General features: G+C 44.3%; 1 protein-coding gene across 1 annotated transcript in view; it reads left to right on the top strand.

The window, feature by feature from the left end:
• The window catches only part of UBE2F (ubiquitin conjugating enzyme E2 F (putative)), a 150,495-nt gene that overhangs the window by 58,893 nt on the left and 65,030 nt on the right, over window positions 1-26,572 (top strand). Inside the window, exons 5-6 of the mRNA XM_075069943.1 lie at window positions 9,018-9,085; window positions 11,842-11,912. Of these exons, the coding sequence (XP_074926044.1) occupies window positions 9,018-9,085; window positions 11,842-11,912 (139 nt within the window). The remainder of the gene's footprint in view (window positions 1-9,017; window positions 9,086-11,841; window positions 11,913-26,572) is intronic.

Below are 26,572 nucleotides of genomic sequence, written 5' to 3'. Positions count from 1 at the left end.
GTCTATGGCAAGCAGGCAGCCTTCCTGAGCCCTGCTGCACCGCAGTCCGGGAGCTGCCTGTTGTAAGCACCTCCCGGCCAGAGCTCGCACCACAATCCCCTGCCCCAGGTCAGAACTCCCTCCTGCATCCAAACTCCCTCCCAGACCGTGCACCCCCTCCTACACTCCAATCCCCTTCCCCAGCCCAGAGCACCCTTCTGCACCAAACTCCCTCCCAGACCCCACATCCCCTCCATTGATATAGTAGAAACGTGCGGCCCATGACAACTTACCAAAATTCGTGAAGTGGCCCCCTCTGCAAAATTTATTGCCCACTCCTGCTATAAGGCAAGACAATAATACTGGTTTGTCTTTTGAGAAAGTTTATCATGCAAGTCTCTTTAAAATGAGTGAAACATAATATGTAGTATATGATATGTATTCATTGTATTCAGATTTAGAACATGAGAATGGTCATACTGGCTCAGACCAATGCTCCATCTAGCCCAGTATCCTGTCTTCCAACAGTGGCCGATGCCAGATGCTTCAGAGGGAATGAACAGAACAGGGCAATTGTGGAGTGATCCATCCTGTTTTTTAGTCCCAGCTTCTGGTAGTCAGAAGTGTAGCCATCTTGGCTAATAGCCATTGATGCACCTGTCCTCCTTTGAACTTATCTAATTCTTTGTTGAATCTGTTTATTTCATTTTCTAGATCATTTATGAATATGTTGAAAAGCACTGGTCCCAGTGCAGATCATGGGTGACCCTGCTATTTATCTCCCTCCATTCTGAAAACTTCCCTTTTGTTTCCTGTCTTTTAACCAGTTACTGATCCATGAGAGGACCTTCCATCTTATCCCATGACTGCTTACTTTGCTCAAGAGCCTTTAGTGTGGGACCTTGTCAAAGATTTCTGAAAGTCCAAGTACACTATATCCACTGAATCACCCTTGCCATGTGTTCGTTGACCCCGTTAAACAATTCTAGTAGATTGCTGAGGCATGATTTTCCTTTACAAAAGCCGTGTTGACTCTTCAACATATTGTGTTCATCTATGTATCTGATAATTATGTTCTTTACTATAGTTTCAACCAGTTTGCCTGGTACTGAAGTTAGGTTTACTGGCCTATAATTGCCAGGATTGCCCCTGGAGTCTTTTTTTAAAAAATTAGCATTTACATTAGCTATCATCCAATCATCTTGTACAAAGGCTGATTTAAGCAATATGTTACATACCACACTTAGTAATTCTGCAATTTCATAATTGTTTCTTCAGAACTCTTGGGTGAATACTGTCTGGTCTTGGTGACTTATTACTGTTTTATTTATTGATTTGTTCCAAAACGTCCTCTATTGACACCTCAGTCTGGGACAGTTCCTCAGATTTGTCACCTAAAAAGAATAGCTCACATGTGGGAATCTCACATCCTCTGTAGTGAAGACCAGTGTAAAGAATTCATTTAGCTTCTTCACATTGGCCTTGTCTTCCTTTAGTGCTCCAGTGACCCTGCTGATTGTTTGGCAGACTTCCTGCTTCTAATATAGTTAAAAAAAAAGTCTGCTGTTGGTTTTGAGTCTTTTGCTAGTTGGTCTTCAAATTATTTTTTGGCTGGCCTGCCTAATTATGCTTTTACACTTGACTTGCCAGAGTTTATGCTCCTTTCTATTTTCCTTAGTGGGATTTTACTTCCAATTTTTAAAGGATGCCTTTTTTGCTTCTAACCGTGTCTTTTATTCTGTTGTTTATCCGTAGTGACATGTTTTGGTCCTGATACAATTTTTTTAAAATTTGGGGTTGACAGTAGAACCTCAGAGTTAGGAACACCTCGGGAATGGAGGTTGTTTGTAACTCTGAAATGTTGACAACGCTGAACAAAACGTTATAGTGGTTCTTTCAAAAGTTTACAGCTGAACATTGACTTAATACAGCTTTGAAACTTTACTATGCAGAAGAAAAATGCTGCTTTTCCTTTAGTTTTGTAGTAGTTTATATTTAAAACAATCCTTTATTTGCTTTTTTGTGCGGGGGGGGGATGTCTCTGCTGCTGCCTGATTGTGTACGTACGTCTGTTTCCAAATGAGGTATGTGGTTGACTGGTCAGTTTGTAACTCTGGTGTTCCTAATACTGAGATTCTATTGTACATTTAATTTGAGTCTGCATTAGTGTTTTAAAAAAGTTTCCATGCAGCTTGCAGGCATTTCACTCCGATGACTGTTCCTTTTAATTTCTGTTATCTAGCTAGCTAAATTTTTGTATAGTTCCTCCTTTTGAAGTTAAATGCTACTGTGCTGGGCTTCTTTGGTGTCCTGCCCCCCCCAAAGGATGTTAAATTTAGATTCTTGTACTGTACCTTTTAACTATATTTAAAAAAAAAATTATAATATGAAACAAAATAAAAATAGACGTACATGGAGTTGTAGAGGAAAAAAGTATGTGTAGTAATATACATTAATGCAAATTTAAGAGGGAAAAAAAGATAATTTTAACAATCTCTTTAAGAGATTGAGAGAAGTTTAATTTCTTTCTCCACAGTTGAGAAGTGGATTCCTTTGCCCCCTCCTTAAGGCAGCCTCCCAAGATGATGCCATGGGCCTGTACTGTGACTGTATAAGTCTCTTGTAGTTGCTGGATCAGAGGTATGGGAGTCCATACTGACCCATGCTCTTTGTAAATGAATGAAGTGTGCTGAGGTTCACTAGTTTCTTTACCTTGAGATATACTTTGAGGGTTACCTAACTTTCAGCCCTCTCTTTGTATGTGCAATTTTTTGTGCACTTTTCCTTAGGAGTGTGGTTTAACAGGCCCGTCATTCCTATATGAAATTGAGGTCCTGTGTTTCCTCGGGGGTTCTTGAACTATTTGGAGGATTTTTGTCGGCCCTGATGGCCTTATGTGCAAGGAGATAGTTGGTGTCCTTTGTTTTTTCTCCATGTTCGCATCCGGCGGGAAGGTGGTAGTCTATGTGCACGCTCTTGTGCTTACTTGGAATCGTTTGGAATTTGTATTCCTGCTCGGTGGGTTTGTCAGTTAAGATTCTGTAGATCTTTTGGTGGATTTAATTTTCTTTTACATAAATGCATGTGTGTGCGCACAGACATTTGCAAACACTTTTTTTTATAAAGGCGTAAATAATTAATACGAACAAAATTGTGAAGCAGTTAAGATTGAATACATGATGTACCTGACTGAAACCCACCAAATCAAAGATATGAAAAGTTGTCAGTTGCCATTGCATACACCCTTTACTCCACTCACTGGCAGAAAAATTACCTTTACCACAACTATCATATACCATGTACTGCAGCCTTAATTCTGCATGCCTTTCACCTTGCTGTACACGCTCTTTTAATATATTATTCCGCCCCAGTACCCACCCAAACACTAATAGTTGTGGATGTTTGGTGGTATGGCTGGTTATATTGGAGGAAGGTAGTTTGGTGAAGGGTTATGAGCGGAAGGGCAGCTGAAAGGGAAAATACAATGCTGGAATCCCCAGTGGGATGGAATTGTGATGCATGGTTTATGATGTACAAAAGAATGAATAACTTATTTTATTTTTTTGTTGTCTCTACCATATTGTAACTATTTGGTGTATATACTAGTAATCTTCTGAGTAAGTTTAGCCTTTGCAGGGCCTAACACAACTGAAGGATCAATTGAGTATGCACACTATTTGCTGTTATATTCAGAGGTTTTCAGAACGCTTAAGAATTAGTTGAAGAATGGATACAGTGCAGTAGATGTCCCTCCAAAGCACTCAGAGTGCAGCTGATAGGGGTAGCTCACCATTACTGAGCTGCTGCAGTCTAGTGGAATATAGCATTTGTTTTCCAGAGTTAGAAGCACGTTATCACCAGTGATTCATGCTTTATTTTTATTGGTCTTTTATTTTTATAAGTTTTGTACCACATTTGAGATTTAGTATCCTTGAGTACACTGCACATCATTGTCCTTGACAAGTTCTCTTTCTAACCCTATGTTATACTGGACAACAACTACATATGCCTCTGTATATAGTCAGGAAAGGACATTGTCTGATCAGTTATTGACTTTGTAGCTATTAAAAACAAAAATGGGTGCTTAAAATTAGGCTCCAAAATCTATATTTAGAATCCATATTTAGACAGCTGAATAAAGGCTTAATTTTCAAAGTATTGAGCATCCAGCAGCTCCCTTTGACTTGAACTTTAGGCATCCATTTTTTATTAGACCATGGTATCCGACTGAGTTTGTATGTCAGTAATACAGCACTTAGCCTTGTTGTAACAGAATGATTAAGTTCAGTAATATATGTTTTGATAGCTTGCTATAATGAAACCCAGCTGGCTGCTGTCTCCATTTAATCAATAGGAATTAGTGACCGTAAGGATAAATGTATATATTAATTAAAAATTTAATTAGCATTAGCAGCATTGCCAAAAAAAAAATCAGTGGATGGAAGTTGGCAGTGTATTCATTTTATTACAGTGGTTGGCATATTGAAGACTCCTCCTTACTCAAAAATACTAAGAAGAAAGATGGTAAAATATGAAATAGTTTGTTGGGGAGAAGGATTGATAATTCTGTAGCAAGCTGCATAATTTAAATCAAAGATGTTTTGTTGAAAGACTCTTCAGTCATAGTGTATAGTGCTGATTTTCGTTTGGTATGAGTTGTATCTAAAGAGAGAAAGCATTTTGAAGATATTCTGTAGGGCTGTCAATTGCAGTTAACTCATGATTGACTAAAAAAATTAATCACAATTAATTGATCTTTTGATCACTATTAATCAACAAGAGAACACCAATTGAAATTTATTATAAATATTTTGAATGTTTTTCTACATTTTCAAATATATTCAATTACAACACAGAATATGAAGTGCACAGTTTGTGTGGCTTGTGTACTAATGTTCTGCATTGAGGCAGCTGGGGATGCTGCTTGAGGGGTTGGGGAAGATCAGCTTCAGCCCCAGCCTGTCCTCATAGTCTTTAGACCCCATCATATTATTGAAGCCTGACATTTTTTGTTTGGTCCTGGTCATTTGCAGTGACTCCTACAGCATCCCGCAGACAGCAGGAGAGCCCCCAGATCGTCAGCCTCTGACCATCTCCTTTTCCGTTCCAGGAGTCTCTCCTATGCCTCTTACACTATAACTGAGGAGGTCATCTAGTCCAACCCCCTGCTCTTCCATTCCAGGAGTCTCTCCTATGCCTCTTACACTATAACTCAGGAGGTCATCTAGTCCAACCCCCTGCTCAAAGCAGGACCAATCCCCAGACAGATTTTTGCCTCAGATCCATAAATGGCCCCCTCAAGGATTGAACTCTCAACCCTCGGTTTAGCAGGCCTGTCAGGGTTCCTTCCCAACTCTGAACTCTAGGGTACAGATGTGGGCACCCGCATAACCCCCCCCAAGCTTATTTCTACCAGCTTAGGTTAAAACCTGCTACGCTGCCACCAGCAAGTGATTTAACTAGAAACAGGAAAGGACCACTTGGAGTTCCTCTTCCCCCCCCAAGTCCCTACACCCCCTTTCCTGGGGAGGCTTGAGAATAATCTCCTAACCAATTGATTACAAAGTGATCAAAGACCCAAATCCCTGGGTCTTTGGGCAATGGAAAAATCAGTCAGGTTCTTAAAAGAACATTTTCTTTTTAATAAAATCCTAAAAATCATCTCTGTAAAATCAGAATGGAGAATAACTTGACAGGGTAATCAGATTCAAAGAGCCCAGAGGAACCCCCTCTAGCCTTAGTTCAAAGTTACAACAAAACAGGGATAACCTCCCTCTAGCAAAGGTAAAATGCACAAGTTGTGAAAACAAAGATAAACCTAACATGCCTTGCCTGGCTGTTACTTACAAGTCTGAAATAGGAGACACTTGTTCAGAAAGATTTGGAGAACATGGATTGATGTCCAGTCCCTCTTAGTCCCAAGAACAAACACCACTAGAACAAAGATCACAAACAAAAGCCTCCACCCCCTGCCAGCAAGATTTGAAAGTATCTTGTCCCCTTATTGGTCCTTTGGGTCAGGTGTCTGCCAGATTACCTGAGCTTCTTAACCCTTACAGGTAAAAGGATTTTGGTGTCTCTGGCCAGGAGGGATTGTATAGTATTGTATACAGGAGGGTTGTTATCCTTCCCTTTTTGGTTATGACAAGGCCAATGCTCAAACCACTAAGCTATCCCTCCCTCTCTTTTCCTCCCCCTCCTCCCCCAACACAGCCAGCCCATGTATTGTCTACATTGAATAAAAAAATCTGTAGCACTGAGGCTCAGAGCTTAGGTCATCTGACTTGGGATCATGTTGCTTGGGCTGTGGGACCAAAAATATTGGTATATAGATGTTCAGGCTTGGCTGGACCCTGGGCGCTAAGACCTTCTCCCTCTTGCAGGATCTCAGAGCCCAACCTGAGCCTCAGGAGGGTGAGTCAGCTGACCTTGGCCAGCTGAGGCCATGCCACAGGTCTTTTATTGTAGTGTAGACATAGCTCGTAAGATGTCTCTATGGGTGTCTGCTGAACAGGAAGCTTGACAAAGAAACAGAAGTAGTCCTGGCAGCATGATATCATGAGTAAGGCTGAGTGTCTGTCACAGAGATCATGGAAGTCATGGATTCTGTGACTTTCTGCGACCTCCATGACTTCTGCAGCAGCCAATGTGGCTGATACCAAGACTGCCCAAGCAGCTGGCTCTGGGACAGCTGCTCAGGCAGCCTGGGGGACAGCCACACCAACTGCTGCTCAAGTGGCCCCGGGCAGCTGCCCCCAGGGCCCTCTCACACATCAGCCAGGGCAGCTGGCTCCAGGGACTGCTTGAGCAGCGGCTGTTGTGTCTGACCCTGGGGACCAGCCAGGGAGCAGCAGCCCTGGGTCCCCAGCTAAGATTTAGTCAGGGGTATTTACAGTAGAGATCATGGACAGTGAATTTTTGTTTGTTCCTGTCCATGGAGGAGTTGGGAAGTATTGTGGACAATATTTTGGAACAAGAACATAAGAACAGCCATACCGGGTCAGACCAAAGGTTCATCTAGTCCAGTATATTGTCTTCCACCAGTGGACAATGCCAGATGCTCCAGAGGGAATGAACAGAACAGGTAAAGTTCAAGTGATCCATCCCCTGTCGCCCATTCCCAGCTTCTGGCAAACAGAGGCTAGGGACGCTGTCCCTGCCCATCCTGGCTAATAAATTTGTGGAGGATAGGTCCATCAATGTCTATCTAGTTCTTTATTTAGCCCTATTATGGTCTTGGCCTTCACAACATCCTCTAGCAAGGAGTTCCACACATTGACTGTGCGTTATGTGAAGAAATACTTCTTTTTTGTTTTTGTTTTTTTAAACCTGCTGCCTATTAATTTCATTTGATGACCCCTAGTTCTTGTGTTATGAGGAGTAAATAATGCTTCCTTATTTACTTTTTCTAGACCTCTGTCATATCCCACCTTAGTCGTCTCTCTTCCAAGCTGAAAAGTTCCAATCTTATTAATCTCTCCTCATATGGAAGCTGTTCCAAACCCCTATTTATTTTGTTTCCCTTTTCTGAACCCTTTCCAATTCCAATACATCTTTTTTGAGATGGGGTGGCGCATCTGCATGCATTCAAGATGTGGGTGTACCATGGATTTATTTAGAGACGATATGATATTTTTTGTCTTATTATATATCGCTTTCTTAATGATTTCCCAACAGTGGTTTTTTGACCGCCACTGCACATTTAGTGAATGTTTTCAGAGAACTATCCACAATGACACCAAGATCCTTCTTGAGTAGTAACAGCTAATTTAGACCCCATCATTTTGTATGCATAGTTGGGATTATGTTTTCCAGTGTGCATTACTTTGCATTTATCAACACTGAATTTTATCTGACATTTTGTTGCCTGGTCACCCAGTTTTGAGAGATCCCTATGTAGCTCTTCACAGTCTGCTTTGGACTTAACTGTCTTGAATAGTTTTGTATGATCTGAAAATTTTGCCACCTCACTGCTTACCCCTTTTTCCAGGTTATTTATGAATATGTTGAAAAGTACTGGTTCCAGTACAGACCCCTGGGGGATACCACTATTAACCTCTCTCCATTCTTTTAACTTATCATTCCATGAGAGGACCTTCCCTCTTATCCCAGCTTACTTTGCTTAAGAGCCTTTGAGAGCCCTTGTCAAAGGCTTTCTGAAAATCTAAGTACGCTATATTCACTGGATCCCCCTTGTTCACATGCTTGCTAACAGAACTCTTTAGATAAATTTATAAGTACCAAGACATGTAACATTTTATCTGTTTTCTAAGGAATATTTATCTCAAACAGTTATGGGGAAAGGGGGAGAAAGCAAGAGAGTGGGGAAAAAGAACACTACAGAAAGTTGGGAAGCCACAACCTCATTTTTAGGTTCTACTGTGGAAAAATATTAAACATAAAAACAATATCCTTTGGTTTTCTTACAATCATATTGCAAAGCCCAAACTTTTTTCCATTGAAGATATTTTAAATATAAGGAAATACCATAGTTTCTCAGAAACCACTTTGACAAAATTCCTTGAGTTTTTAATCAATCAGTAGCATTTGAATTTTCAATCTAACCATCGACCGCTTTGCAGTATTTTCAGGGCTGAATTACTTAGGCCTGGTCTTTTTGTACTGGTCTCATGATTTTAGTTAAGTGATTTTTTTTTAAATTAACTATACCTCTATAAGCATCTGTATATCAATATAACCACACCAAGGAGATTGTACTGCTTTAACTATATCAGTTTAGTTGTTACTGCTAAGTCTTCATAAAGTGGGTCTTGCAGATGGATTTCTCCATCAGCTCGGAGTAGGTGCTCTATGCAGAGGTGTTAGTGTGGAAGAAAGCATGAAAGCAAGCAAGGTTAGAGATGTAAGGCTGACAGTAAAATGACATATTTTAAAAAGAGATGGTGTAAGTATAATGGAATATTTCAGTGATGTTGAGATTATCATAATCTAAGTAATGATGACTAGATGGTATCTTCTTTGTGCTCATTTAACATTTCTCTTTTTCTTTAATTGTTTATGTTGTGTTTCTTTAATAGATGAGGGTTATTACCAAGGAGGAAAATTTCAGTTTGAAATTGAAGTTCCTGATGCCTATAACATGGTGGTGAGTATTTAAGTCATTTTTCTCAGTTGAGATAAGGTGGATTAAGTAATATCTTTTATTGGACCAACTTCTGCTGTGTCAGAGACAAGCTTACACAGAGCTCTTCTTTGTGTTGTGATTTGCATTTTCTACAAATAATGGAATTTCAGACAACTGTGTTTTGCTATGTTGTAGGTAAGAATCTCCCATATCTAGTGATGTCACTAATTTTATACTTCTGTGGCTAAAGTTTCATAGGAATGTTCCTTTAAAGATGAAAAGATCTGTTTTTTGAGGCTATTCCTATTTGCAGCAGTCTGGAATAGCCTACTCAGGAGTACAGACTAGAAGTTACACCAGTCTTCACACAGCGCACAGTCAACCTGTGGAACTCCTTGCCTGAGGAGGTTGTAAAGGCTAGGACTATAACAGCATTTAAAAGAGAACTGGATAAATTCATGGAGGTTAAGTCCATTAATGTCTATTAGCCAGGATGGGCAAGGAATGGTGTCCCTAGACTCTATTTGTCAGAGGGTGGAGCTGGATGGCAGGAGAGAAATCACTTGATCGTTACCTGTTAAGTTCACTCCCTCTGGGGCACTTGGCATTGGCCACTGTCAGTAGAGAGGATACTGGGCTAGATGGACCTTTGGTCTGACCCAGTACGGCCATTCTTATGTTCAGTCACATGTGAAACTCTCCCTGCGAATTCCTCCCATTCTCTCTGCCTTCTTATGTTGTTTGGTGGATGCTTAAGCATTCCTGTAGAAGAAGAATGAAAGTCTCTTCTTTCCAAGGTTGTCAAACTGGTGCACTTAAGTCAGGAGTTTCATTTATGATGTTTAACTCCCTTGAAAAGGAGCAGTGATGACCCGAAGCATATGAACAGTGACATTTCTCACTTACTTTTATGTGCTTTATTTGTTCTCTCCTAGGTACCTATTTACTTACTATAGCAGTGTTTAAGTTCATGTCCCTGAAAATAAAACACAGTGGAAATTTTAGCTAGAACTTGCTCTGAAAAAAATATTTTTTTGTTGCTAAATGCAGCACACTTCTTGTAGGTATGTATGGAGTTTGGCTGGGCATGTATTGCATTTAAACAATTTGCCCTTTACCGGCCTCAGCATTTTTTGTAATTCATGATTTTAGTCTTGATTCTGCATGGATCAATTTTACATAGAAAGCCTAGCACGTTGGCTACTCATCCTGATTGGGGACTCCAGATGCTACTGTAATACAAATAAGTATTCCACATTCTTAGTGCTTTCAGTTGAGATTAATTGTTAGAGAACCCTGATCTAACGAATCTAATTTGAAGTGAAAGAAGATCAAAGAATTCTTCTATTTTCTTGTTCTATTAAAAAATGGCTTGGTTCTCTTGATTTGCCATTGCTAAGTAGCTGATGTTGTGTGTTGTGACCATTCAAGGTGACACAGAGTATAGGATCATGACTGAAGGGCTGTCTGAAGGCTTGGCACTTGACACTGAACTATTTTGGGATAGGGTCCAAGCATTCCAGCCCTTTAGATTTTCTCCAGGACCAAGATTTGGGTATAGAGCATCATTTTAAGGAGCTGTGCATGCCATAGAACTAACAGGCTTCAGTATTTTCCTCTGTGCCAAAAATATCTGCTTCAGACTCGATGCTTAATTTGGTGTCCCTCTAGCATTTTCCACTCCCTCTTCATTGAGAGTGGAAAGGGAAGAGAGCTAGCTTTCCATTTTGAAATCCCTAGGTGTCCTTTTTCCTCATTAAAGCGAGGAGTTTCCACAATCCTCTAGCCACAGAACAGGCACTGCAGAGGCAGTGAATTCCCACCACCTGTTCCCTTCACCTTATTCACAGGGAGCTGGACTGCGCGTTTAGAATGTGTCCTTAAAATTTTGAAGACCATGAAGACTTTGGATTAACGGACAGAGACCAATATATGAGACAAGTTACTGGAAGATTATTTCTGTGGAGCGATGTTATCAGAACCATTTTATATCTTGGCTGAGGACTTTATATAAAACTATGGGGAAATTGTTTTAAAAAAAGTTACAATTGTTAAACTTCAAATAAATCATGTATTGTATGAAATATAATGGCTAATTCCTGAAATGCAATATGCCAGCTGGAGGAAATCAGTTGCTTGATGTGAAAAGTGAATATTGTAATATGGAGAATTTGGATGGAATAACTTGCTGTTGCTAATCTATTCGAATTGTTTGACTTTCCTTTGACTTACAACACTAGAACAATGAGGCTCTGTTTTGAAATCTGATTTTTTTAAACGTGCATGTATCAACATGCGTTAAAAATGAGCTATAGCATCTGTTGGAGCTACATGTTGAATTGAGTTTAGTGTTGTCACTGTAAAATAATACAAATCTGCATCAAGGTTAAAAACCCAAGAAATAGTAAAATGAAACAGTTATCCTCAGTACTTCTGTGAACACTTTAAAAATAGGAAATACTTTCCTTACCCAAAAAATTATTGAGAAGATGAAATCACACTGGAATGAATCTTTGCTCTTCCTCCACTTGTTTACAAAGCCAAAAACCTGAATATAACACTGAATGGGAAAGTAGCAGTGTTACTGTAGTTTTATATCCTGTTCTGCTCAATTTAAACTGCTTCATAAGATAACTGCCAGATTAGCATTAGAACTTGGACTGAGATCACCCAAATTTAAATTTTAGCTTCCAGGAACTGTACAGCTCATAATGGTTTGTTGGTGATTTAACTTATTTGAAAGGACAGCATCGTAATTTGTTTGTTTATTTTGGCAGCCTCCAAAGGTAAAATGTTTGACTAGAATCTGGCATCCGAACATCACAGAGACTGGTGAAATCTGTTTAAGGTAGTTAACAGCCTTCTTTTATTGTTACTTCAAAGTTTTTGTAGCGATCATTACCCTGGTACATAATTCTCACTTCAACACCAGTTAACAGATCATGTCTCATACTTAAATTTGATCCTTCAAAGCAAAGGAAACTTCTTGAAAATATTTTAGACCATTGTGATACCAAACAGAATTGCTGAGTATGCTATCAGTTGTAAACCCAGATATATCCAAACTGCGTTTCTGATTTAGAAGAAAAAAAGATCATAAATGCATCCCAATCAAATATGCTATGGTGTCCAATATCCTTTTGAATCCACCCTTCCAAAATATAGCATTGCCCTCTAATTATTCCGAACACAGTCCTTTAAAATTTCTCCCAATCTGCAGAATATTTTCTTCCTTGCAGCATAAATTCCGTTGAATAACATTGATTTCCTCTAAAAGAGATTTGCTTCTTGTAGAAGAGAGTTTTAAAATCCTAGTTCTGTGTGCTTTTGACTAAGACCTGGCTTTGCAACCATTTATCTAACTAGCCAATTGTAGGATTTAAAGGATTCTATTTCATTGCATGCTTGCTATTGAGATCTCTTGCAGAAAAGAACAAATAAACTGTGAACTGGCCAAGCATGTTAGTTTTTTCCTTTTCCATCTATAGTGTTGCTACTGGAGAGACATAAAGATTGAGCCTGCATCAAATTAAAGGAGGTTTAGAATTTTCTTATGTCTAGAATCTTAAGAACCCATGTTCTTATTTAGCATATGATGTAACTATTTGCATTTGATCTTACACTTTCACCATTTCCAGATAAAACCAAAGGTCATTTTTCCGCAGTAGAAAAATACATAACCTCTATCTTTGTAATAGTTAATTTTGAGGCAGGATTAACTTTAATAGCACCTATTCTTCTCCTAAGTCCTCTACTTGATGGAATTTTCCAATATCCTCTCTAATGTTTTGAATTAAGATCCAGGTGGTTTTAAATTATCTCACACTTTAAACCTCTATTTTAGTTTAAAGCCTAAAATATTTTAAGTACTAAGAAACTGTTTAAATTTTCCAGGGGAAAAAATGGGTAGTATTTTAGTTATGTTAGAGAAAAATATTGGATTTAGACAATAACAAACTACTGTACCCGATCATAAGCCGGTTTGTTTATAAGCTGACTCCCTCCCCATCCCCCAAGATGGCTAAGTAAAAATAAGAAAAATTTATTAACCCGTTCATAAGCTGACTCTATAATTCAGGGGTCAACAAACTTTGGCTCCTGGGCCATCAGGATAAGCTGTTGGTCGGCGGAGATGGTTTGTTTACCTCGAGCGTCTTCAGGCATGGAGGCAAACCTAAGTAAACAAAGTATCCCAACACATCAGCTGCTTACCCTGACGGGCTGGGACAGCAACTGGTGGGGAAATATTTCAGGGGGACAAGCTGGGAGGTAGGGGAGTAACCCCTATGACTACCCCCCACATGACCCCATCCCTAGCCCAGGACCCCCACACTCTTCCCTTCCCACCTTATCTGGGGAGGGCCAGGGGAGGTTGTCTCTGGCCTCGCTGGAGCTGCTACGGCAGGCTGGGCAGCGCAACCGCAGTCTGCTGCGGCGGGCCAGACCGGATGGTGTGGCCGCAGCATGTTCCAGTGGGCTGGGTGGCACTGCGCGGCACAGCCACAGCCTGCTCTGGGGGGCAGGGCTGAGCAGCACAGCTTCAGCCTTGCCAGCCCCGGAGCTGCAGCTGCTTCAGAGGCTGGGGGGAGAGCAGCATGGCCAGAAGCGGAGAGACATTTCCCTTCTGTCTCTGCTGGTTGTGCTGCCTCTCCTTGCTCCATCTGTTGGGGGGAGGGGCTGTGTCCCATCTCTCCCTCTCTATACCTGTTCATAAGTCGACCCCCTTCTCTGATGCTTCCTTTTTTTTACTAAAAATAATTAGCTTATAAATGAGTATATACTGTAATTTTTTAAAAATAAACATTGCTTTTTGTTTGTAACCTAACTGTTACAGCATGAGAACCCAATAGTGAATTGATTAGAAACTGATTATAAGGAAAAATCAAATGTGCAGCAAGTTTATCATTTTCCAAACTCATAGAAATGCAAAAAAGAAATACAGCATAAACTGTGAAAATCAAAATTAATAAACCTGTTTTAAAATCCAAGATAGGGCTTATAACATATGGTAGATAAGGACATTAATTTAAGAAAACCCTGGTTTTCATAAAGCTGTGCTCTTTAAATTTAAAGTTTGTAATATCTTTATGCACTATATTTGGCAGAAGACTATGATGTTTTAATAGGAAAGCTTGTTGTACCTTAAATATGGCACCCAGGCATATAGTCTAGTAAGCTGCAAGGCATGTGCCAACTATTGTTTCAAAAGCATGTTCTATTTTCTGTATTTCTAAGGAGTTAATTATCATCAAAGTACAAAGTGCTAAAGCATTTTTGTGTGTGCTTCTTACCATGCTGGTTCTATGCCTGTTGGAGTGGTCCATGGTAGGAATAAAGTGTGTGGTGGTGCTGCATGTCTTAGCAATAGTGCACATACATTTTACTTACAGTAAACTGGCTTTGGAAATGCAGAGCTTTGCTCGCCAACATGCAGCCTACCCCCACCCCCGGACCTCTGCCTCTCCACTGGATCTGCATACAGATGATAGTCCCAATCATCAGCACAGTAAAGAACATAAAGAGTAGGATTTAAGTGTTGGCACTAAAATGTAGAATCACATCTTTATCATTAAAGATTCAAACTTTTTTTTAATCTGTGGAATAGTTACAGAACAAGGAATGCTGAAGTGAGCTATCTACAATGTGGAGAAATGTAACAGTTATTCCATGGGCATTTTTAACCTGTTTCCCTTCAAACAGTTAGTTCAAGTCAGTCTGTGCAACAGCAGAACATATACAGAAGGACCATTCACATAGACAACCTTAATGTAAAGATACAGGATTGCTAGTCATAAACTTAAGAGTTCAAATCTGCACAGTTTCTTCAGAAATCTGCCAGGTACCAAAACCTTTGCACTTGATGACCTAGATGAATTTTTCATTCAAGCAATAGAAGGGTTGTTTTAAATTAAGTGTTCAGAGATTAAATAGTTTTTGTATTATGTACCTTTAGAGGTGTGTTTCCAATATTTTTTGTTTTAATTAGTTCTCAGTCAACATTAAAACCAATTTAATATTAGAACATTGTAATTAGGCTGCTTTATGCAATATACAAGGAATGGTAAGTCCCTTCTTTCTGAGTCTGCTGAAATCCCTGAATTGGTCTGATTGTGAAAGATTTTACTTTAAAAGCAAGAAATCTTTAAAATGTACTAAAAACTGATGAAGTTTTCAGGACTATCTTTAATTTTGATTAAATTTCAGCTAATCCAAATAGGAGAATACGATATTTTCTATGAGAGACAGTTATTTTGGAGAAGTTCAATATCAGAGAATTTGGTACTAGATTTGGAAACAAAACTACAATAACTACTGTTTTTTATGGATCTGATTCTCAATTTTTGTAGACATATTTTGTGTATGCAGTAGTTTTTCAGGATATAAAATTAATGTATATTAGGTACAAAATTTATTCATGACTTATTTTCTACTTAAAATACTTAACTAGCATTTTTTTTTCAAACTTGAATTTCTGCTTCCTAAATAAATGTTTATATTATGGTATGTGATCATCATAAGAATGGCTGTTCTGGGTCAGACCAACGGTCTAGTCCAGTATCCTGTCTTCCATCAGTGGCCAATGCTAGATGCTTCAAATGGAATGAGCAGATCAGGGCAATTATCAAATGATCCATCCCCTGGTATCCAGTTCCAGGATCTGGCATTCAGAGACTTAGGGACACCTAGAGCATGGGATTGCATCCCTGACCACTTTGGCAAATGGCCATTGATGGATCTATCTGCTGTGAATGTATCTAATTGTTTTTTTAACCCAGTTATACCTTTTTGGCCTTCACAACGTTCCCTGGCAAAAAGTTCCATAGGTTGACCGTACATTGTGTGAAGAAATACTCCCTTTTGTTTGCTTTAAACCTGCTGCCTATTAATTTCATTGGGTGACGCCTGGGACATCTGATGTGAAATCACACTTCCTTATTCACTTTCTCCACACCATTCGTGATTTTATAGACCTCTATCATATTCCACTTAATCATCTCTTTTCCACGTTGAACAGTCCCAGGTTTTTTATGGAAGTCATTTGATACTGTTCATCATATTTGTTGCCCTTTTCTGTAGTACCTTTTCCATTTCTAATATATCTTTTTTGAGATGGGGTGACCATAACTTCACGCTGTCTTCAAGCTGTGGGCGTACCATGGTTTTATATAATGACATTATAGTATTTTCTGTCTCTTTATCTATCCCTTGCCTAATGATTCATAACATTCTGATAGATTTTTTTGACTGCTGCTGCATATTAAGCAGATGTTATCAGAGAACTTGGTGTAGAGAAAGTAAATAAGGAAGTGTTATTGACTCCTCATACAACAAGAACTAGGGGTCACCCAATGAAATTAATAGGCAGCGAGTTTAAAACAAAAGGAAGTATTTTTTTTCACACAACATATAGTCAATATGTGGAACTCCTTGCCAGAGGATGTTGTGAAGGCCAAGATTATAACAGAGTTCAAAAAAGTACTAGATAAATTCATGGAGGACAGGTCCATCAATGGCTATTAGCCAGAATGGGCAAGTATGATGTCCCTAGCCTATGTTTGCCAGAATGGGAATGGGTATGGGTGACACGGGATGGATCACTTGATTACCTGTTCTGTTCATTCCCTCTGGGGCACTTGGAATTGCCCGCTGTCAGAGGACAGGATACTGGGCTAGATAGACCTTTAGTCTGATCCAGTAATGGCTGTTCTTATGTTCTTAACTAGCCACAATGACTCCAAGATCTTTCTTGAGTTGTAACAGCTAATTTAGACTCTCTCATTTTGTATGTACACTTAGGATTATGTTTTCCAATATGCATCTGATAGGAAACCATTCCATAATAAGAACCAAAAAACATGTAAAACTCACCTTAGCAAATTTTATAAAGATTTGGTTAGGAAAACTTAGAAATATTTTGAGGATTACTATGTTTTATTCAAATATTGAATAACCTTCATTGTGATGTTGCCTCCATTGATGCCAGCTTCTGGCATATTTCAGGAACCCTCAGGAATATACAATTTGTGGTTTGTTTCATGCTCCAATATACCTTTTTCTTGAACCTCTGCTGTACTTCTCTGATTTTTCTATTTGATCTCATCCACTTACTTTGTTGACCATTATTATTAATTGATACATTATATCAGAATGTCTGAGCCTGGAGATAGACAACACTCCAAGATTTTACTGTGTTTTGCATTTGCTTTTTCTGTTGTGGAATCAGCTGGTCAACATTGTTGAAAGTGGTTCTTTTTTTCTCCCTGGAAATTGACTCTGATCTTAGCTTGAGAAACATTACTTCCAATGCTAAAAGGAAAATATCTAGATTTTTACAGAAACTCTAAACTGGTGTTGAGTTGTCAAAGAAGGTGTATATCACATGAAGTGAATCTTTTCTGAGGCTGATCTCTCAATCATATTTGTTTACTGGTGTAGGATGTAATTCTTATTTTATAAGCATTTTTTTGCAAATTCTTTTCAGATAGTGTATATAAAGAAAGCTGTGCACATTTTGTTCACCCTGAACAACCAGACAGAGTGGGTCAGTGTGAACACTGGCATGTAACAGGGCTGTATTTTATCTTTATTTTATTGTTTGACATTCCCATGGTCTGGATACTGTAGAAGTGTATTAGCAACACAAACAGTGGTACCACATGGGTAAATGTCAAATGCCTAGAAGACTAGACTTTGCTGATATTGCATTACCGAGTGACACATCCGAACAGTTACAAAGACAGTCCATCAAAAACCTCAGACCATCCAGGGCTTAGAATTAGCGATGGTAAAACACCCTTGAAATCCAGACATCAAGTAGTAACATCACATTAGAATGCAAAAATATCAAGGAATGGTTCATCTATCTGGGCAGCCTCATATTGGCCAATGGAGTCCTCAAGAAGGAATTGACATCAGTGATAGAAAAGGCATCCATAGCATTTACTAAACTTAACAACATATAGAAATCAGATACATAGCACCAGAACAGAATGGAAAATTTTCAATTCAAATGTAATCTGTGCCAACATACAAGAGCTAGAGATGTTATTGGGCGTTGGTTGGAAAAACTTCGTTACCAATGAAGAGATCTAAGAAATCACCAATCAGCAGCTTGTTTCCACCCTCAGAAGAAAGTACTAGACATTTTGGGGGCATGTACTCCAGATGCCAACACACAGACTCCCACATGAAGTCGTCAAGTGGAAACCAACCAGTGTGAGGAAACAAGAGCACCCAAAAGAAGTCTTAAGAGAAATCTTTAGCAGGGAGGGCAGAACAGTCAATCTCAATACCATAGAACAGATGGACACAGTAGCAAATGGCAGAGGAATGGAAGAGACTAGTTTGCCTCCGTGCACTAGCATTAGCCTGGAAGAGATGTGATGTAAATATATGCGCTTCATTGCTGCCAGAATTGGGTCACGTCTGTAGATAATTCTGAAAGTTAGTGAGTGCTAAGGACAGGGGTGGGCAAACTATGGGGGATTGCCACCCCTGTGGTGTCGCGGGCCCTGTGCTGCAGGTGGAAGTGGCCAGCACCATGTACCTGTGGCCCCTGGAGAGAGGGGCAGAGGGTTCCATGCACTGCCCTCCCCTGCAGGTACCTCCCTCCCACACCTCCCATTGGCTGGGAACAGGGAACTGTGTCAAATGGGAGCTTTTGGGGGAGGTACCTGCAGGGGAGGGCAGCGCATGGAGCCCTCCGCCCCCTCTCTCTAGGGGCCGCAGGTACGTGGTGCCGGCTGCTTCTGGGAGCAGTACAGGGCCAGGGCAGGCAGGGAGCCCACCTTAGCCCTGCTGTGCGCCACTTCCACCCTGGAGCCACTCCAAGTAAGCGGTGCTGGGTGGAGCCTGCACCACAAACCCCTCTTGTACCCCAACCCCCTTCCCTGAGCTCCCTCCTGCACCTGAGTCCCCTACTGCATCCCACAGCACCCTGCATCCCAACCCCTTGTATACCCCACACCCCTCCTGCACCCCAACCCTCTGCCCTGAGCCCCTTCCTGCACACCTCACCCCCTCCCACACTCCCTCCTGCACCAGCCCTACATTCATGGCCCTGCATGCAATTTCCCCACCGAGATGTGGCCCTCACGCCAAAAAGTTTGCCCACCCCTGGCTTAGGAGGAGCCATAGAGTAGGATTGATGGCTATTTTGATTTCAGAACCTTTGTTGGAAATGGTACTTGACAATTTAAATGTAACTAAATTTTAAAATGTACTTCTGTGAAATGAATAAAGCTCCTTTTTTGTATTCAAGGAAAAACAGATAAGTATGATATAGAAAATAAAATATGCCATTTCTAAATTTAAAAATTCCAAATACACCTCTACCCCAATATAACACTGTCCTCGGGAGCAAAAAAATCTTATCACGTTATAGGTGAAACCATGTCATATCAAACTTCCTTTGATCTGCCGGAGTGAGGCCTCCTCCCTCCTGGAGCACTGTTTTACCGGGTTATATCTGAATTCATGTTATAGTGTGTCGCGTTATATTGGAGTAAAGGTATATTAAAATATGGCCATGGAAGTTTCAACTCTGCTGTGATTGTGGATGGTCTGGCTTTATATACTGGGAAGGGTCCCAAATTTAGACAAAGGAAATTGGACTATTTTTATCGTCCTCCCCCTTCACTCTTCTTCTTCGAGTGCTTGCTCATATCCATTCCAGTTAGGTGTGCGCGCGCCACGTGCACGTTCGTTGGAGAAACTTTTACCCTAGCAACACTCGGTGGGTCAGCAGGTCACCCCCTGGAGTGGCGCCGGTATGGCGCCTAATATATACCCCTGCCGGCCCGCCTGCTCCTCAGTTCCTTCTTACCGCCCGTGTTGGTCGTTGGAACAGTGGAGCGCGGCTTAGCTGATCTCCACCTACCCTAGCGATTTGCTCGTTCTTTAGCTTTTTCGTGTACATAGTTTTTCTCTAGTTCATTGTTAATTACTGTTAGTATAGTTGTAGTTTAGTTTAAGAGGATTGGGGGTCCGCCCCTTCTCCTCCTTCGGCACCGGGGCCCATGCCCGGTTCACCGGGCTTCAAGCCCCGTGCGACCTGCCGTCGTCCGATACCCACAGGAGACCCGCACGGCTCCTGTTTAAAGTGCCTTGGCGAGGGCCATCTGTCGGACAAGTGCCGTATCTGTAAGGCGTTCAAGCCCCGGACCAGAAAAGAGCGAGACTCTCGCCTAAAACAGCTCTTGATGGAGGCAGCTCTAACTCCTCCATCCTCAGCTCCGTCTCTGGCACCGGGAACAAGTGCTTCGTCGGCACCGGCGAAGACGCCTCGGCACCTTCCGTCACCGGCCCAGTCCTCCAGCCGGCACCGCTCACTCTCCCCGAGGAGCAAGAGACTCAAGGCTCCTGCGGTACGCTCGGTCACACCGCAGTTAGAGCGCAGCTCCAGGTCGGATCGCCCGGCACCGCCAGCAGCCGCGGCACAACCAGCAGCCGCGGCACCGCCTGCTCCTGCACCGTTGATTCCGGCCTCTCAGGAGCTGTCGAGTCCGGTGCCGACCAGCTCCCCAGCCCGCACTGTGGTAGAGCTCGTCATCCTGACTACGCCAGAGACCTTCTCCAAGGCGCGGGACCTCATCGCTCTTACAGAGCCTGAGCTGCCTCAACCCCCGGCACCGCCAGTGCGGGTTATTCAGTCGCTGAGCAAACCTGCCATGGTGCGACCATCGCCTCCGGACACCAAGGAGCCCCGCCGATCTCGTTCGGGATCCCGTGAACGTTCCAGGCTCCAGCACCGATCGCGTTCCCAGCACTGATCACGATCCCGACGCCGCTCGCAGTCCCGGCACCGTTCTCCATCCCGGTGCCGGTCGTACTCGTGGCACCGGACCAGATCCCAGTCCCCGTCATACCTTCGGCACCGCTCCAGATCCCGGCACAGCCGAGCCTCTTTCAGCCGATCCAGGCATGTCGACGTTCGGCACCGGTTGACCTCCCGGCACCGCGCTGGTCGTAGGTCCCGGTCCCGCTCTCCATATCGCCACGGCTCCTGGTACCGTTCACCGGCACCGCACAGGGACAGCTATTATGGACGCACAGATACGGTCCAATCTGCTTCAGCTCCCCTGTGGCCATCCCGTCATACGTCCGCCTCCCCGTACGCGGACAGCACATCTTATGGAGGATCGGACACTCAGGCCCATCAGGACCAGGGGCCACCTCAGTGGTCCTTTTGGACACCCTGGGCCTACCACCAAGCCCAGGGTGAATCATCAGGCCAATCATACTCAGGTCATTCTGAACACTGGGCATCGGAGACGACAATCAGTAGACCACCTCCTGCTGATACAGAAATGGCTGTCATACAGGCTCCAGAACAGCCTGATGTTCCGGAGGCGGAGGCCCACCAGAGCAAGCTATCGCGGTCCAGGACCGCGTCGTTCCCGGGTTAGTCGTCGTCATCATCCCCGCCGGATGACGGGTCGGATAGCTGGGACGTCCTCGTCGAGGGCCTCCCCTCTCATCTCGGCCGCACCAGGATTTTTGCGGTGCTTGCCTGACATCGCTTCCGGATGGAGGAAGCCCTGGGTGAGGGGACCCTGTGCGTCAGCATCCTCTCCAAACGGCCTACCAGGGTGGCCCTCCCATTCATCAATCCAATCCAGGCCAGAGCGGACACTCCTCTGGCATCTCCGGACGGTCCATTCACCGACGGCCAGGGGTGGAGAACGTACATTGGTGCCTTCCAAGGGTTACGGTAATACCTGTATGTATTGCAGAACCAGCTCCCTGCCAGTTGGTGGTTGCGTCGCGTCACGAGGAGAGCCCACGGCCAACCACGCCCCCGCGCCAAGTCTTGGTGAGGCCACACATATGGCTTGCTTTGGGGCCGAAAGATTTACTCTGCTGGGGGCTTCAGCTCCCGTTAGTGGCGACCATCAGCCTCTAAGCCATACGTCTTCAACACCTGGGAGCGGTCGGCAAATTCCTCGGAGTGATCCCACAAGCTCCCGTCAGGAGTTCACGGCCCTCCTCGAGGAGGGAAAGGGGTTGCGAGAACCTCGCTGGACTCGGCGGATTCGGCACAGAGAACGGCATCGCCTCTGCATAGATGCGGCGCTATCTGGTTGAGGTTCGGCCTCCGCCCGGAGTTGCCGCACCATACAGGACTTGCCATTTGATGGACGGGTCTTTTCTCTCAAAAGACAGATTCCCAGACTACCAAGTCTGAAAGGATTAACCAGCGTTATATGCGTCATCCTTGGCACTGTACCCTCAACTCAAAGACGGTCGTTCCGCTTCAACCCCAGCGCCCCTACCCCCACTCGCCCGCGGACAGGACTTTGGCCACAGCGTGGCCGTATAACCGCAGATGGCATCGGGGCCCTTCCGCCGGGCACATGCCGGTCCGGCCAAGTCCTCTTGGACCCAAGTCCAATTTGAAGGTGCGCGCCCAAAGAGGAGCGCGTACCATTCCCTCTTCGACTCCGCTTCCAGTTTACCAACCCTTTCCTGTTCCTCCCGGCGTCGGGTCCCGCTCACTACGGGATCGGGGTCTACGTACGGATGGATTTGGATTACGTCTCCATCTCTTCTCCGCCTCCTCCCGCCCTCGCCTCCCACGTTCTCTTCAGGGACCCTCTCACGACAGCTCTCCTGCAGGAGCCACAGCTTCTATCATTGGAGCATAGGTGGTATGGGGGCTCAAGGGCAAGGGGTTCATTTCCCGTTATTTCCTGATCCCCAAGGCGAAAAGGGGGCCTTCGGCCATCCTAGCCTACGGAGCTGAACAAGTCATCCCGCCGCCTTCAAGTTCCCGCATGGTGTGCTGGGACCTCATTTCCTCCGGATCGCGCGATTGGTACGCGCTTCGAATGACGGACGCATTCTTCATATGGCACTTCTTACCTCCCACAGGATGAAAAGGTACTGCGTTTATGAGTGGAATCAGTCTTACCCAGTTTCCTGTCCTCCCCCTTTTGGACTTTCGTCGGCCCTCGGGTCTTCCGAAATGGTATGGCGGCTGTCGCGCTTTCCTCCGCCGTGTCAGATTTCACGTGTTCCTTACCTCGCGGACTGGCTTATCGGGGGGACCTCAAGGCTCAAGTCACCAGCACGTCGAACCCCATCCGAACGCTGTTCGCAAGTTGGGGGCCTGATGTACAATCTGGATGTCACACTGCGTGCCCATGCAACGCATCGTTCCTTGCGGGCAGTGCTGGACTCCCTCCTTGCGACGCCCAGCTTGCCCCCGCTTCGGTTTCAAGCCTATCTTCCCTGGTCCAGAGCCTGGAGGTTTCCCACTACCTCCGCCGTACTTGCTGGGCCTTCTTAGACACATGTGCTGCATGTGTCCTCGTTTACAGTACGCCAGACTTCCACTGGACTGGCTTCGGTCTACCGACCCGACAGGGACGCCTTTTAGACATGATTATTACACGATCCCCCGGAGGGTCCTTGGCTCCCTCGAGGGTGGGAACGAGTCACCGCTGGTGCGTCGGGGGTCTGCGCTTTTCCACCCTTCCAGCCCTCTGCCGTCCTACAACGACCGCATCTGCCGCTGGGCGAGGGCGACGTCCTGGGGCCCCGGCGCACCCAAGCTTTTGGTCACCCACGAGCTGCGCTCTTCATATCATGTCCGAGGGCTCAGCGGCAGTACGCCTGGTGTGCAAGGTTCCTCAGCAACCTTCAGGGCAGTTGTGTTGACAGTATTCATGGAGACAACACGATGGCCATGTTTTATCACAGCGGGAGCCACAAGGTCATCTCCCCTGTGTCAGGAAGCCGATCGACTTGTGGGCATTCTGTTGCGCCGACTCCCTAGACCTGGTGGCCTCCTTTCCCGGGTGGTCCGGACACGCTCGCAGGATACCTGAGCCAGGGTCCTTCCTTCACACACTAATGGTCCATCCGACGGGTACGTCCTCCATTCAGTCTTCCGGAGGTGGGCTTTCCCACGATCGAACTGTTTGCTCACAAAATGAACAGGAAATCTAGGTGCTTTCTGCTCGCCAAGAGTCACTCTCCGTGCTCCCTGTCGGGACGCTTCATGATCCGTGAGTGGTTGCCTTGGTTTTGCCTTTCCACCCGTTTCCCCTCGTTTCACGGTATTGCTCAAGGTCCGCGGACAAAGCCCGCCTCTCTCTCGATCGGCGGCCGGGTCTGGCCGAGACAGGCACTGTATCCCAGCTGCTCGACCTTCCCTGTCGGACCGGATCCCCTGCCGCTGTCCTTGGCGGACTTGATCACGCGGACTTCGGCAGGCTTCAACACGCGGACCTGCCAGTCCTACCTGACAGCATGGTCCTAGGCGTGGTTAACCAGCTGGGCTGAGCTGTTCCACTGCAGTTTGCAAGGTGTTGCTTGTGCGGAAGCCCTCCCCGTTGGATCGACCTACCTCGCGAAATGGAAGCGCTTCTGCTTACTTGGTGTTGCCCGATGTCCTCCTGCTCTGCTTCAATCTCCTCCTGGATTATTTGTGGTCCCTAAGGGACAGGGTTGCATCTCTACGCTGCGGCCACTCGCCCCTATCTCCGTCATGGGGGAGTGGCATTACATTTTTTCTCACCCGGATGTCTTCAGGTTCCTAAGGGGGTGGACGTTCTACCCTCAGGTCAGCCTACCCGACTGGGACCTTAACCTGGGTTCTCATTAGGTCCTGGGCCCCTTCGAGCTTTTGCCACATGTTCACTGCTGTCCTGTCCTGGAGACGGCCTTTCCTCAGTCGCCTGACCTCGGTAGGCGTGTCTCGGAATTCCGCGCGCTGCTCGTGGATCCTCATTACGTCTTCCATAAGTGACAGGTCAGCTCGCTTCACCGGCTTTCCTCCCAAAGTCGTCTCCGCCTTTCACGTGAACCAGGACATTTTCTGAGTGTTTCTTTCCAAACTGCACCGGTGTCGAGCTGAACAACGCTTCCTACTTTAGACGTCCGGGGGCTCTCGCGTTACATGAGACGGACCAGCCTTCCGTCATTCACGCACTCTTGTAGCGGTGGCGGATGTTGAGCGCGGGCAATATCTTCAGCGCATTGCATCTTGGTTCCGTCTGTCTCAGAGCTTGCTATGACTTGGCTCAAGTCCAGCAGGGCCATCTTCAACGCCACTCTCGCGAGCTCAGGCCTGTTGCGCTTTCTTGGGCATTGTCCCTGGCAGGATCTGCGTACCGCCCCTGGTCTTCTGTCCCACTTCCTGCGAACATTACGCATTGGTCCAACATCTAGAGACGACCATGCCTCGGCTCGCCGGTCTTGCATTCTGCTTGTCTCTCTCGGACCCCACCACTATGGATAGGTTGGGATCACCTAACTGGATGGAGATGGCAAAGCACTCGAAGAGAAAAGACGGTTACTCACCTTTGTAACTGTTTTCGAAGATTGTGTTGCTCGATCCTTCACGCCGCCTCCTTCCCCACTGTCGGGTGCCGGAAGGAAGGGAATGAGGAGCGGGCGGCGGCAGGTGTATTATTAGGCGCCTACGGCGCCACTTCCGGGGCGACCTGCCGGCCCACCGAGTGTTGCTAGGGTAAAAGTTTCTCCGACGAACGTGCACGCGGCACGCGCACACCTAACTGGAATGGATATGAGCAACACATCTTGAAGAACAACAGTTACAAAGGTGAGTAACCGTCTTTTTTCGAAGGGCCTGCCTGTTTGTAATCTACTTATTTTTGAGCAGTACAGTCTGACTTTCAGTCTGCATCCCCTGCAACCTGAAATTACATGTGTCAGTGACCCAGCCTATACTCATCCCAAAGTCCTGATGCGTCTGCATGGTTTGCCCTACACCCTTTGTGTTCCCTTCCCACTTCACTTTCTCCTGCTGCTCTTGACAAGCATTCAGGTGTTTACCAGAGCAGCTCTGTCTCTGTTAGTGTAATTACACATATGCAGTACCTGAGTGTTAGTTGTGTGTGTAAGAGAGCTTTGGAAAGTTATCCTGTAGAAATGTTGCCAGAAGACTGTGGAGACAGGAGCTAGGACGTGTACTCACTAGGAATGTCTGCTTCCAGCTATTAAACTCAATGTTCACTGTATTAACTTTAAGTTAAGTGCATACCGTTGGTGTGTGTTCAGCAAGATACTAAACATCATGCCTGGAAGGAAAGTTTGGTTTGGGCAAGTCTGAAAGGAATTGCGAAGGGCTTGTCCACTGGTATACTAGTGTGAAGGTTTCTAAGCGTATAGCTTATTCCCTCAAATTAATTACCTCAACCAAACTAGAAGTTATACAGATTTAACTTAAAAACAGTTGCCTTTAACCACAATAGTTACATTGGTACAAAAATTTTATTTAGAACATGGTGTAGTCTATTCCTCAGAGCTTTGAGTAACTTATTGGAACTAGTTTCAGAGTGGTAGCTGTGTTAGTCTGTATCAGCAGAAACAACAAGGAGTCCTTGTGGCAATAGAGGTATAAATACACAACATCTCCTGCTGATACTCTCACCTTCTTGAGGAGGGATAGCTCAGTGGTTTGAGCACTGGGCTGCTAAACACAACGTTGTCAGCTCAATCCTTGAGGGGGCCATTTAGGGATCTGGGGCAAAAATCTGT

The sequence above is a fragment of the Chelonoidis abingdonii genome, chromosome 10, assembly GCF_003597395.2.
Source record: "Chelonoidis abingdonii isolate Lonesome George chromosome 10, CheloAbing_2.0, whole genome shotgun sequence".
Lineage (NCBI taxonomy): Eukaryota > Metazoa > Chordata > Testudines > Testudinidae > Chelonoidis > Chelonoidis abingdonii.
The sequence above is the reverse complement of the archived record's forward strand: the minus strand, read 5'-3'. Positions and strand labels throughout refer to the sequence as shown.